This window comes from Alligator sinensis, unplaced genomic scaffold (assembly GCF_000455745.1).
Source record: "Alligator sinensis unplaced genomic scaffold, ASM45574v1 scaffold1637_1, whole genome shotgun sequence".
In the NCBI taxonomy this organism is placed as follows: domain Eukaryota; kingdom Metazoa; phylum Chordata; order Crocodylia; family Alligatoridae; genus Alligator; species Alligator sinensis.
This window is the reverse complement of record NW_005843165.1, coordinates 77,216-91,853: the sequence shown is the minus strand read 5'-3', so window position 1 is coordinate 91,853 and position 14,638 is coordinate 77,216. Positions and strand designations below refer to the sequence as shown.

At 42.1% G+C, this 14,638-nt stretch overlaps 1 protein-coding gene across 3 annotated transcripts in view; it reads left to right on the top strand.

Annotated features, from left to right (window-relative positions):
- Positions 1 to 14,324, top strand: part of PDE7A (phosphodiesterase 7A) — a 62,929-nt gene extending 48,605 nt beyond the window's left edge. For all 3 annotated transcript variants that reach the window (XM_025194158.1, XM_025194157.1, XM_025194159.1), the window contains 6 exons: positions 1,883 to 2,014; positions 2,287 to 2,378; positions 2,882 to 3,026; positions 4,194 to 4,290; positions 8,666 to 8,746; positions 10,370 to 14,324. In XM_025194158.1, the coding sequence (XP_025049943.1) occupies positions 1,883 to 2,014; positions 2,287 to 2,378; positions 2,882 to 3,026; positions 4,194 to 4,290; positions 8,666 to 8,746; positions 10,370 to 10,581 (759 nt within the window). In that variant the 3' untranslated portion in view covers positions 10,582 to 14,324. The remainder of the gene's footprint in view (positions 1 to 1,882; positions 2,015 to 2,286; positions 2,379 to 2,881; positions 3,027 to 4,193; positions 4,291 to 8,665; positions 8,747 to 10,369) is intronic.
- Positions 14,325 to 14,638: the final 314 nt, after the last annotated feature.

Here is a 14,638-nt window from a genome sequence, read left to right as displayed (position 1 = left end):
AGGGGCCGCTTTTCTCCTGTGCTCAGCACCAGCTCCTTCCCTGCCGGCGAGCAGGGGGTTGGGGCTGCATACTGCCCCTGACCTGTTCCGCGGATTTGGGGAGCACTGGGAGTGAGCGGGTGCGGGAGCAGGGCCCGCACCTGTGTCCCAGGGCCAGCGCTAGCAGGGCCTAGAGCAGGGCAGCAGGGGTACAGGGTCCCGGCCAGCAGGGGCTCTATGGAGCCGGACCAGATCCCCCCTCTCCCTGCTGGTGCAGCCCAGTCTGGCTCCACAGACCCCTGCCAGCCTGCGCCCTGCTCTGGGCCCCCTTGGTGCTGGCCCTGGATCATTGGTCCCTAGACATTCGGACGCTGGTCTCCAAGATGGTGACCAAGGGGTGAGGCACCTGTTAAGGGGTGGGGCTACCCATGTGGCCCTTGACAGCTTGCCACAACTTGGTAAGCAGCCCTCCGCCTGAAATAATTGCCCACCCTAAGTCAGCGCTTGCTTGCTACTGCTGCCAGCTTCTGATCCAACACAGATGTGTACATTTCTTGGACTGGAGAGTTTTTCTAGTAGCTTAGTGTCTGTGAATACATCATGAAACTCTAGACAAATATCATTAGCGTAGAGCAAGAACAAAGCTTTATTAGTACCTGCTTTCACACGACTTTGTTCTGCCACATGTTCTTCATCATCATGCCACATGCTCATTCCCCTGAACTGTTATGCAGTTCCCTTCCCCTTGGTGAACAGAGCAAAGTTTATTTGGTACTGCACACTCTTGACCAGTCTCTTAGCAGTTACATCTCAGAAGTCCTAGAATTTTCCAGGCACTGCAGTACAACGTATGAAAACAATTGCTGTTTGGTGATTTTATCCTTGTGTAAAATAGAAGAACGAGGCACAGAGATTTTTATATAAAGTATCATACGATGGAACCTGAGACAACTCCAAGAATTGTCCTTGTTACCTAAATTATTTTAACCAGGCATGCTCAAACCAGCAGCCTTTCAGGTAGCCATCAAACATGCTAACTGATTGTATCACAAACTTGTGTCATCTGAGTGGCTGAATTGTTTGTTGGTCTACCAGTAAAACATACAAATACCTTGGTCCAAGAACCACCACTGATTTGTTTTTTCAAGCGATGCATTACCATTTATGACTGGGGCTAGCAACCTTTTACAAGCCATTGACCAGAACAACCTGGCTCCAGTCTAATGTAGGCTGGGGTGGCTTTGGTGGTACATTGGCAGCAGGGAGCTTTCCCCATGCCTACCCTTGGGGCAGATAGCTGGAAGCTGTACCTGCACCACTGTCACTTCTCCCAGCCCAGTGTTCTCTGGCTAGGGCATGGGCATGGGTGCAGGTTCCAGCCTGTGGGGAGCTGCACTGGGGCTGGGCACCTGCAAACTGCATCTGCACTACTGATGCTTCTACCCTCCTCCCTATCACATGCAGTGGGGGTGCAGCTTCCAGCTACTGGGGAATGGCACTGGAGACAGACAGCTTCCAGCTGTGCCCATGCCACAGCTGGAAGGGGGTGTGGGGAGGAGGAGTAGAGAGAAGTGGTGGATGCCTGGCTATAGCACAGCTCCCCACAGGCTGGAAGTTGTGCAGCCATGCTGCAGCTGAGGAGTTGGTAGCTGGGGTATGTGGCATAGGTGCAGCTCCAAACTATCTGGCTCCAGCAGTGGTGTTACACTAAAAAACAAAGAACATGCATACTTCTCTGCTTTCCCTGTTCACTTTTATGTGATGATTTTCTTTCATAGCACTATATAAAGGATTGGTCTGATGTTGTTTTGGTGACTTTACTCATTCATGGACTGAATATTGGCTATGAAAAGTGAAACGGTAGGAAATGTTCATATGAATAATACTGATTCATTTATTACAGCTTTCCAAATCTCTAACTCCATGGGATGTTCTGCTCAGTTTAATTGCAGCTGCCACACATGATTTGGATCACCCAGGTGTTAATCAGCCTTTCCTTATTAAAACAAACCATTACTTAGCAACTCTGTATAAGGTGAGTGGAAGGTATGTTGGTTATGAGAACCAAGTATTATACATTTGCAGTGTACAAAAATAATATTAATGGTAAAATTGTAACTTTAGTAGATTTTGAACCTGCCATGTTTTATCTCATTGAATGGGAACAATAAATGCAAAGCATGAGCCTAAGTAGAAGTATTAAACCTTGGAAATCTTGAACATAAGGTGGTGTTGTACTATAGTGGTGCAAGACTTTAAATTCATTTTTTGAAGAGAGAACTGATTGATACCTGCTTCTATTTGTAGAATACCTCAGTATTGGAAAACCACCACTGGAGATCAGCAGTGGGATTGTTGAGAGAGTCTGGTTTATTTGCACACATGTCACTAGAAAATAGGTATGTTGTACAGATCATATGCATTACTTGAAGTTAGATGCAGTTTATGCATGAGATGAACAGCTTTGGAGAGCAAGTGTGGTGTTAGGATATTGTATGCTAATTTGTAATCGCCATTGAATAGTCAGATTTGTAACAAGATCTGTTAAATGACATTGGTGTTGAAGTACAATGTTTGAAAACTTTATTGTGAGCATTTTATAATAGGAAGTGTATTGAAACACAAGTATCTGATTAGATTACAAGAATATACTGCTTTTCAAAGGATAACTACGTTGTGAACTAGATTGTACCAGTCTGTATTTTTAATTGTGGCTCTTCTCACCTGTTTTAATAATAGTTGGAATACAAGAATAATTTTTTTTTATGTAAAACTTTTCAAAATGCTAAACTCGGGGTCATTGTTACTTACATCTGTATAATACACCTTGTTTATTAAATATCAGTTCAATGCTGACTTTTCATTTTTGCCTTTTTAAATATTTTATGTTCAATTATTTCAGGCAGCTGATGGAAAGCCAGATAGGTGCTCTCATTCTTGCCACAGACATCAGTCAGCAAAATGAATATCTGTCTGTGTTCAGAACCCATTTGAACAGAGGGGACTTATGTTTAGAGGATGCGAGCCATCGTCACTTCATTTTGCAGGTAACTTTCTGCAATATCTTTGAAAGTGCCATTTTTATTTTGGAAGTAAATCATTTCAAATACTTTTTCTTCCAGGATAAAGGTTGTCTGCTGTCAAAGCGAAGCCAGGGGTGTTAATGTTCTTTAGATTTTGGAAAATATCAAATTGACAGCATGGAAATCTTAAGCTGTGCTGTCTGTTTACAGACCAGGAATAGCAGAGATGGCAAAATGGAATTTTCACTAGCAGTTCCTGTTAGCACAGTGTGTGTGCTGACTTCTGTTTTCAGCTGAGGACATGCAGATGGCATTGTCACCTTGACCGTCCTTCAATTCCCTTTTACCACCTATGGCTCAGTGTTTACCCCTCTCAAAGATTAGTACTTAAATAGTTTAGGATGCTCATATCATCTTTTCAAAGTTGGTGGTTTTTTTGAATCCCTGGTTTTTCACCTCACGATAAATAGAACAGGATGAAAAAATGTCTTTGAGCATAATGGAAATGGAGGTGGAGAAAAGGGCCTCTAAGACATGCAGAAGTCCTATGATTACACATTAGTCATTCTGATTGAAAAAAATAATGAACAGCAAGAAACCTGGTGGAACTTTAACAAAAATTCAGCTAAAACAAACTTCAGTTTTGTCAACAGTTAGTTCAGTTTACTTCTTGTCATGACTATACTATTCCAGCGCTGCTAAAATGACTAGTACTTGGGAGTAAACTATCAGTTAACTCTTTAAAGTGTCCTGTGCAGTTATACATTTAGGAAGCTGGCAGGGTAATATTTAAAATATTTAAAAACTATTTTTGAGCAGTTTAATTTATGTCTAGTAAGCTTCCTTCTGATTTCTAGTGAAGTCCAACTGTTTCTTTAACATTTCTTATTGTACCATACTTAGTGTATATTATATGTACTGAATATGCTGCCTTTCAGATGCTCAGATTCACTTACTTTTTCCATTATGGAACTAATTGGTTTTACTTCAGTATGACTCAGAGCCATTCATGATGTCCTATAATTCCCTAGATATAGCTCCCCGCCATGTAATTAGCAAAGCAAAAGTGGGAGACTTTAAGTAGTTTTAAAAAAAAGCACAAAATGTTGAGGATGGCAGCTATTCAGAGGTTTTGATTCATGTTTCTGAACGTGAATATAATGTAAGTGATACTGCTGTGTCATTTATTAGATGGCTTTGAAGTGTGCTGATATTTGTAATCCATGTCGGACTTGGGAGCTAAGTAAGCAGTGGAGTGAAAAAGTAACAGAAGAATTCTTCCATCAAGGTAAGTAGAAAACTGATTTGGTGACAGTGGGATGTATAATTGTATCATCAGATAAATAGTCACGGGAGCCATAGCATCTTGAAAGAATAAAGGGTGTACGTTTATGATGAAAGTTTCCGCCCCCCCACCCTTTCCACTGGTTACATTCTTGAAAGAGGCCATGAGCATTACTTACTACTGTATTTACTCAAATCTAAGGTGAGATTTTTTTTTCCCCCCTGTCAGCATGGGTGGGTGGTGGGGGGGGAAGCCCATTGAGTTAGATTAACATACAAAGTGGGGGCAGGTGGGGGGAGCCAGCTGGCTGTTGCGGCTCTGGCTCTGGTCCTGAGCCTGGATTGGGGCCAGTCAGACCCACAGCAGCCTCTTGCCCCTGTTCATCTTTCTACTTGCCCGCTGCAGTTTCTGATCCCCCATCCTTCTCTCCCCCTTTATTGTCAGGCCTGGCCAATCGGACAACTCTCTGATTAATTAGATTCTATACCTAGAAAATTATAACAAATGTATAATTCTTCCATATATAAAATTTAATTTGGGGGGGGTTGTCTTAGATTTGAGTAAATAGGATAGCTATGGCAGTTCTTGATTTATATTTTAGCTGGAACATATTCTTCACCCCTAAGGATAGTTCAGATGAAAAATTTTCTTGATTTTACTTGTACTTGGTGAACGATCCTCAAGTTATGAAACACATCCTCTCCAAGCCTTTCACATGCCTGTTACTTCAATTACATTTACCAATACCAGGATGAATGTATGTTCCTGCTTTTCTTATTTTTTCATTAAAAAATGCTTTAAGGGTTCAGATTCTGTTGTAATACAAGGAATTAGCTCTCAAAAGATTAAAGCATCAGGTAGAACCTAGGTTTAATGAGGTGGGGAAAACACATCTGAAAGGTCACATCTAAATGAACTTGCATCACATTGTCTGAAAAGCTGTTTTTGTACTATCAGTTACAGTTTAATCAGGATAGTTTTGTTTATTTGTATGTTACTTTTTGCCTGTGTAGGTTCAAACTGCATGAATTTCAGCTGTGCTCAAACCTTGGCATTTTAGGTAGTAGCTAAACCATTAATAGAATTAATTACTGCTTTAACTTTTTTTCAGTGGTGTATCAGCATTCCAGGATACAAATCTGTCTTAATTTGTTCCGAAACTTGCTTTCACCTGCTCCCAAAACCAAAGCAATTCCATGTCCACGAGTTAATTGTGAATCTACACAGTTAACAGTGAAAACTACTGTGGAAATTACAATAAGTGAGTAGCCAATGGAAGAAAAGCCCTAGAAGATTCCACATTTTTGGAGTGGTATAAGTGGTTCCCTGTGGGCTAAAGAGAGCCTTCAAAGTTGCTGAGAGTATACACCAGTGTGTCTGCAGTTGGGGGTAGCCTGCCACCTAGTGGTGAGGCTCTGTAAGAGCACCTATAGTGGGCAGTTGCCTCCAGAGTTTTACAGTACAGGTTTCCCTTGATATTTGCTGACATGCATTGTGGAGAATGGTGCATAAAGTGAATTCACATAAAGCAACCCTGATTTTTGTCTTCAGCTGCTGGGCTACACCGTGCTCCCCCTGTCCCTACTCGCCTCTGCTCCTGGGCTGCGCCATGACCTGGTGCAGGCAGCTGGTGTTGACTGCTCCCGGGGCCACTGCAGCTGGGGTTAGGGTGAATGCTGTGCTCCGTGCTGCCTGGGGCTCCACTTGTCTACACTTACCCCAGCCCATGCTGGAGTGGCCCCGGGAGCAGTCAATACCAGCTGCCTGCACCAGGTCATGGCGCAGCCCAGGAGCAGAGGCGAGTAGGGACAGGGGGAGCACGGTGTAGCCCAGCAGCTGAAGACAAAAATCAGGGTTGCTTTATGTGAATTCACTTTATGCACCATTCTCCACAATGCATGTCAGCAAATATCAAGGGAAACCTGTACTGTAAAACTCTGGAGGCAACTGCCCACTATAGGTGCTCTTACAGAGCCTCACCACTAGGTGGCAGGCTACCCCCAACTGCAGACACACTGGTGTAGAGACAGGACGGGACACATCTACGCTGATCACATACGAACGAATTTACCTCACGTATAACGAATTATGGGTCTAAATATGCTCATCACATAAGAATGAATTTGCATATGAAGAAACAGCATAAATCAAGGGAAACCTGTACTGGTGTTCAGAGCAGATGTACTACTTACTAGGGGTGTGTGAAGCAGGCCCTATGCGATTCAGATTTGGCCTGAATCGGGGACAGTGATTCGATTAGTTGATTCGGATCACTGTCCCTGATTCGATTTGTCAGAATCTGAAGATTTGAAGATTCAGAGAATCAGCGATTTGGACATAAACACAGCTTTAAAAGTTTTTTCTACGTACCTTGAGGTAGCAGGTGTGACTCATGAATGCTGTGATGCTGGGGCACATGGAGTGGACCACAGGAGTGCGGGGGGGGGATGCTCCACTTCTTGACCGCCAAACCTGGAATTGGACTGCAAGTACTTCCAGTCCACTTCCGGGTCTGCCTAGGAGCGTGCCTCCCTGGCTTGGCAGTTGGCCACAGGGGGACCCTAGGTGCACCAGTCACCTGAGCTGGGAGAACGTGGGGTTGGGGGGAGGGGCCAGTGTGCTCCTGGCAGGCCTGGAAGTGGACCGGAACTGTTTCTGGTCCACTTCCGGGTCTGCTCTTGAGCGTGCTGGGAGCCCCCCATATTTCTGTGGGACACTCCATGCACCCCAGCATTGCAGCACTCATGAGTCCCTGCTACCTCGAGGTATGTAGAAGAATCATTTAAAGATGTCTCTATGTCCGAATCTCCAGATCTTTCTGAATCTTTTCAAATTGATTTGGAGTGTTCCAATTTGATTCGGAGAGATTAAAAGGTCCTCTGATTTGATTTGGATTCGGAGCTTTGGCCACTGAATCAGGCTGAATCTCCACTGAATCGAATTGGGGACCGAAGCTTTGCATAGCCCTACTACTTAATTTCAGTGTAAAAGTGTAGTGTGCCTGCACTTCTAGTCCAACAGTCTGTTTCTCACTACTGTAATGGAGGCCAGGTAGCCTTGTACTTCTGTTTCTATAAGTTCTTTAAAGTCTAGTATCAGATCCTTTTTTCCCAAGCCCTGTGTGAAGGGCAATGAGCTTTGAATCTGGGAGAAATATACCATCTAGGAACAAACCAGAATACTCTTGTTGACATGGTGTGGCCAGGCAGATTGATCTGAGATGAAGCTTGTGCATCCTGAGTTCTTGTTAAGGCTCTAGGTGGCTAGATTACAACAGGTTGATGCTGTACAGGATTTTGGATTGCACTTTTTTTTGGAGAAAGTTGAGTTCTTCCATCCATATTACCAGGATAGGGTTTTGTATGTTTGGGCATGTGAATTGTACTGGTGAAAAACTTTAGGTTTATTTAACAGCTGTATTTACTTTCTTTTCAAAGTGATCTCTAGGGCTGGTATGCCTCTCTTTTATGAGGATTCAGAATGTGTTGGATGAATTGACTGGTGAATAGACACTTGAGGGGCAGAATTTTGCCTAGTAAAGGAAGCTTTTGCATAGTATAGGCAAGTTAATAAATCATCTGAACCTTGGCATCAAGTGATTGAAAGATTTTAATGGACAAATGGACTGAACAGCACGCTATGATTCTTTTAAAGTGAGAGAAAAGAGTACATGTATGCATTCTCCCACGTAAGCTTGGCAGTAGGTTTATCTGGCTTTATATTGAGGAACAGTAATTGTTTTGCAGAGATAAGGGAACAGTTGGTGAAGACGGCAATCATTAATATTTTGTGTTTTGACTGGGCACACAGCATTTACAAGACAAAAAAACCAGTTTCCCCTGAAGACTCTATGATCTAAAAGACAAAACAAGACTGAACAAAATTGAATACTTTCATCTGAAAACTTCATTTGCAGCTATTAAGACAGAATTACCCCTTTTGCTGTCACTGTCCAAAGGGAATCTTTCACTTCCATTATAGTAGTAAGGAAAAAGAAGATTGTCATTTTTCTTTTGGCAGATTCTAAAATAGGCAATTTCCCTATTGACATACTCCACTACTTGGAGTTTTTCTTTAATCTATTACTGTTTGTGTTGGAATGGATATAACCCAGTGATAAGTCAGTGGATATATTTTTCTGAGTACAAGGTAAAACACATTTTCTTCTTTTTTTTTATACAGGTAAGTAAAACCAGTACAAGATGTTACCGTGAATAGACAACATCCTGTCCAAAGTATCTCTGAAGATACAGACCTATTCTGTCATTAGGAAATCCATTTCTATTAGTGTTTGACACTTCAGGTTTTTGACTATTCACTTGTGTATGCAACACATTGATTTTAGAATGTGTCCATTTCTATTTTTTCTTTTCTTTAGGAGATATTGAAAAAAAGTATCACTTGGGTGTGAGTCCGCTGTGCGATCGACAGTCAGAAACTGTTGCTAACATCCAGATTGGTAATCACTAATTAAAATATATGTCAATAGTTCAAACTATTTCAGTAGTTCCCTTTTAAGAACGCGGTTATTAATGGAAGGGAAAGTATCTTTACTTGCATATCCTGCTATTTGTATCCTCTTTAAATTCCTTTGGCAGCACTTCTCACCAGATACAGTTTTTATTTCTTTCTTTAAAATTTCTCTTTTGAATTTAGGTGCTAAGTTGATAGTTGCAGAGACTGGAATGTTCTGTCTCCTCATGAAACAGGATGGACATGGGAAGCAACACTGTGAACTTTCCCTTGCAACATCTCCAATGTGCTCAGCCCCCTACTTTGGAATGACCACCTCCAGATTCAAGAAGCCAATTCATTCTCCATACCCATTCAGTCCTGGCATCTTTAGAAAGGCTGCCAGTGAGAGTGCCAGTTGATTTAGCCTTTTTGAACATAGACAACCTTTTTGTTGGGAACAATTAAAGATAGCCCGATAGCCTTAAAAAAAGTGGGGCAGGGGCACCACAAATTTACTGCATGAAGAGGACTGGGGCAGGGGCACCACAAATTTACTGCATGATGATGAGCAGCCATTAAGTTACCTTTGATCACTGATAACCTGAGCTAGATTTAAACCAGCAACAGAGGTGAAAATATTTTCCCAAAGCTTTTCTTGTATACAGATAGACTAAAACCTTATAACATGTTTTTATTGGGCAAAGTAATACATTTAAATGCTGGACATAATTTGCAATTTTATTCTATAGAGAAATGGGAAATTTGAAGAATTTTAGGACTATCTTATACATTGTTGTCTTAACTCAACTGTGCATAATACAGTTGCTTAAAAGCTAACCATATTATTTTTAACAAATGGGGTAAAAAAATTGGCAAAAACCATGGTGCAATGCTTCTGCATAGTAGTGCCACTAAAAAGGCATTTGCTGGTGCTACTGTGCAGTAACTTAAGTTACTGCACATTATTTAGTACTTGTTTATACAAGTATTAAATAAATGCATGGTAATGACTGCGCAGTAGCGTCTTGTATAGACGCAGCCACTGTGGTGCTTTTTAGCCTGGTAGCTGCTAGTGCAACTATTAGGCATCTTTACTTTGAAGGATATACAGGTTTGTTTGGTCATATTTTGGCAGTCTTCCTTCAGGAATGTTGAAGGACAATCTAGTTTGTTTTATAGTATAGTATAGTATAGTATAGTATAGTATAGTTAAGATAATCTGTCTGGTAATTGGTTATTTAACCTTTTTCCCTGTTGGAATTATCATCTTTCTAATCCAGTTTGTATACTTAATTCAAATCTGATTGTTAGTATTCTCCTTTTTCTCTTCTGTCCTTTATTTGACCACTGCTTTGCAAGAACAGGATTCATCTGTTAATTCCTTATGTAGTATAGTGCCGTTCTTTTGACTGACAGTTCTGTTATTTCTATGGATTTTATTTTTATATTTTAATAAGAGTCCTAGTTCTTAGAACTGTTGGAAGATGATGGTTTTTTATAAGTATATCTGAATTAAAAAAGAGTTCCCCAGTATATTACTGTTGACCTCCTACATCACTTCCTATAGCCCTTTGAAAATGCATTTTCTTTCCTGCTTTTAATTTTAGGTTGTTTTTTTTCTTTAAAGGTTTTATGACTTACTTAGTGGAGCCATTGTTTGCAGAGTGGGCCCGGTTTTCAAATACCAGGTTGTCACAGACAATGCTTGGACATCTAGGACTGAATAAAGCTAGTTGGAAGGGAATGCAGAGAGAACAGTCCAGCAGTGGTGATGATACAGATCCTGCTTTTGAGGAAATGGACTCAGACATATTACCTCAGGAAAATCGATTGTCCTGACCTCAGAATCTGCATGACAAAACTGCCTCTTGGTATCTGCACAGTTGGGGTTAGAGGAAAAACATACGACTGCCCAGGGTTTCAGTATAAACAATGCCAGCATTATTTATTTCCAAGTTTTCCTTTAACAGACCATTTGAACCCAATTTTTAATTGCAAGATCTGAACATAGAGCAATATGCATACATATGCCTCAGTTGGCTTTCATTGGAACCTTGAATATGCAAAGCACAGCAATGACTGATCCCTGATGGAACGATACAAAAAGTTTTATTACATGCCACATGTGGTTTTAGAGTTTGAAATAAGGTCTTCAGAACCGAGACTTGACATGGGTATTTCCATTTATCTTGAAGTTTTGCAAGACTTCCCATAAACATGTGCAAAGCATATACCCTTCCATTTAGTCCCTGTTTCAAATCTGGAAATGTGAAGTGCCCATCCTCTGCTGCCAGTGGCAAGACTTGATGTTTACAAACCTACTCTGAAACTCTTGGTTCTAGACTTCCCTCTGCGCCTGGCTGTGAAGGAACCACTAACCTTGGGTTTTCGTTTTTTAAAAGAGATCGAATTTGGGACTGCAGCTCTTTCTTTGGATGCCAGAAAAGCCTCCCATTTGCCATAATTGTGTTTGTGCACTGGGAATGGAGCATTCATCATAGAGCACAGCCAAGCTTTACTCCAGTGCTGTATGGGAATGCAGTTTTTTAAAAGCAGAAAACACTTCTGAATTTGGGGAGGGGGGCGGGGGGAGGACAGTCCTAACTGTGTTGCGATTCTGCAGTGAAAACATTGCATGTTGTTTTCACTATTGTACACTTGAACTGCACATGCAAGAAAAAGGTGGAATGTCTAAACACCATAATCAGCTCAGGGTATTTGCCAATCTGAAATAAAATGGGATGGGAAGTGTGTCCTTCAGAACAAGGGTACAAATGCCCCTTTTCGCTGCAGTATGTGTGTATGTGTGGGTGTGTGAGTGTGCGTGGGGGAAGGGAGGGGAGGGAAGGGATGGGGAAGGGTTTGAACGGCAACATTTTTATTTATTCTTTTAGAATGTGACAATTTCATGAACAGCCACATTGGGAGGAACCTGTAACAAATTGCTACAGATGCCTTAAACTATGCACAAAGCTAAGTGACCAAATTCGTTTTTGATTGAAAAAAAAAAAGACAAAAAAAAAAGTGCATTGTTTACTTATTCCTCCCTCTACTGAAACATTAACCATTTATGGGTTTTTGATGTGAAAAGGAGAAACGTTTTTTAGGACAAAATTTAAGGACTAATTTTAAACTTCAAACATTCCATTTTTGTAATTTGTTTTACATTGTTTTAAGTAAAGTAAGCACAACTGTTATCTAGTTTGAGAGAAACTGGTGCTTTCTTTTAGTTCATTTGTATTTCCCTTGTTATTACTGTAAAAGACTGTTTATTAATTCTGTTTACAGTTTGTTGCAACAGCCATTTTTGGGAGAGCTTCAGTGTAAAGCCATTTGTAAAGGCTTTGCCATACTCATTTTAATATGTGCCTGTTGCTGTTAACTTCTAACAAATAAAAAAAATCTTTTCACATTATGCTGCTGTACATTTAAGTTACATTTGATTCCAGTATTACAAGGTGAGAATTAAGATTGCAGTCATCTTTCATAATAAATCTTTATTTTAACCCCATTATAAGTTGTCATGTCAGTTCTGGAAACTGTCATGCGGGCTTTATGTCCTAACTTGTCTTCAACCTTTGCCTTCAGATGCAATTACAGGTCACTTAAAATGGATTTCTGACTGTTTTGTTTGTTGTCCCTTAGCTTATAATTGGGTGCTTATTATGCTTTTCTATTTCAGTGGGTTAAGTCTCTCCAATTTCAAAATACAGTATGCAGATTTTGAATAAGTTGTAATTAAATCCATTTTTATGGGGATTGTTTTCTAGCCAATCCTGCTTCCTTTAATATTAAGTTTCTTATCATTCTCATTAGTAGAGAAGAATCAAGCATGATGTACAAGATTTTAGTTGCGGGTTGGAGGAAAAAAAGCTTGAAAGAGATTCTTGATAGTAACAGGTGTTTCTTTAGCTTAGGAAGTAAATGTCTTCGTCTTTTGGTGCTGTGGTATGTGGCTTGTTGCCAAATTTCTAGTCACCAAGCTATTATGTCTTAAGAGTATTACTTCCTATAATGCCAAAAAGAGGAGTCTCTTGTTTCTAGGGTTAATTGTGAAAACTGCAAATGGTTTTGAAAATTGTGAATAAACATTTACTATGACTGAAAACATTTAAAACACTGACCACTTAAAATCAGTGCTTTATGTTTTGTCTTCTGCTGAAATGCTGCTTCAGTAGATACTTATACTTTGACTTGCAAAGGGTCATTTTAGGGCTGGAATGTTCTTGTGAATATGTAGAAAGTAGTGTGATTCTTGGACTAGAACTTCAATTGTTTTTCAGAAGTAAAAAAACATTTAGCTGAAGAAAATCCCTCCCTGTACTTTTCTATCAAGATGCCTCCTTGCTCTGGGAAAGAACATTTGCATCATGTTTTTGATGCACCTTTTTAATGAGAAGACTTAAATCTCTTCCTACAAGATCAACATAATCAGACTTACAGGAATTGATTCCCAGACCCATATACTAAGGTAGTACAAAATGATGCTTGTAGTACCTAACCAAACTCAAAATTACTCACAAAATAACCCTTAAAAGTCCCATGTTGGACTTCTAATGTCCCAGACCTTCCAGAACTTTGAATTGATTAATGTGAAAGTTGTCTTGAATGTAGTCTTGAAATTACAGCTTCTTGCAGTATGATCACAAATACCCTCTCAAAGTGTTTTCCTTTGGCTACAGAAATGTGATGATTCTGCGTGGTATGGGTGAGCCATCGGCACCAATTCTTGTAGTACTTGAGCCAAGGGAGTTAACTGTTTGCAGCAGTTGTCTACCCTAGGGCAGGGGTTGTCAACCAGGAATATGCAGGAAGGCCCTAGGGGGTACATGGGGACAGAGCGCTGCCACCCACTGCCAGAAACTTACTACAGAACTCCTGATGCACAGTAAGGGCTAAATCAGGCTTGTCCAACACACGGCCCGCATTTTCTGTGGACCGTGGTGCTGCGATGGGAAATGAAGGTAAACATGGTTTACTTTCATTCCTGCCCCTTGTCCCTCCCCCAGCCCCTCAGCAGCTTCCTAATGGCTGCTGAAGGGCTAGGGCAGGGACAAGGTTCCCCCACACACCGCGTCAGCTTGACGTTGCTGACGCGGTGCGTGTGGGAAGAGGAGTGCAGATCCGGCCCGCTGCTGCCTCCTGTCCCCAGTGCCATGTGGGGAAGCCATCGCTTCCCGGCCCTAGCAACTTGCTGCTCCCCGCCCACAGACAAGAGGCAGCCCGGCTTGGCTGCCTGGCCCTGGGTCACTGGCGGAGGTGAAGCAGCACAGGCAGGTGCCTCCTTCTGTCAGGCTGTTGGCATTGTCCGCACTGTGCAGGGTGTTCCCAGGCTCGGGCGGAGCCTGCACTCGCTATGCCCCGAAGTGCCACCCAGCCCTGGCCCCGGCTCCCTCCAGCCCGGCACGGTGATGTGGACCCGTGGAGGCGGCGCGGCGGCTGGGCTTGCCCTCATCGTCTGTTGTCTGCTGCCCGGCCGGGGCGCTGCAGGTAGGGCCAGGCTGGGCTGGACCAGGGTTGGGGCGGGAAGACGGTGCCTCCCCTGGGGCTGGGCCAGTGACTGTGGGCTCCTGGCACCTGTGTGTGTGACCTGTATGTGTGTGTGGGGCGGGGGGGTCCCTGCCTTTCACAGGGGAGACTCTTTGCTGTTTTTGGTTGCAAAAGGGAAAATGGGGGCAGAGCAGTTATAGTGTCTTGCTGCATTTGAGAGAGGCAAGTGAAAGCAGGACTTCCTACTTGTGCTAGAAGCTGCCTCCTTTTTGCCCCCAGCTGTATTTGGGAACTGAGTAATTGATTCCGGGCAGTCCAAGGTGATCCAACATAACGCCACATGGTTCCCTGTGTGCTTTTCAGAAAGAAGCTTGTGTGCCCTAACTTTGCTGTCCCTCTGTGCTAG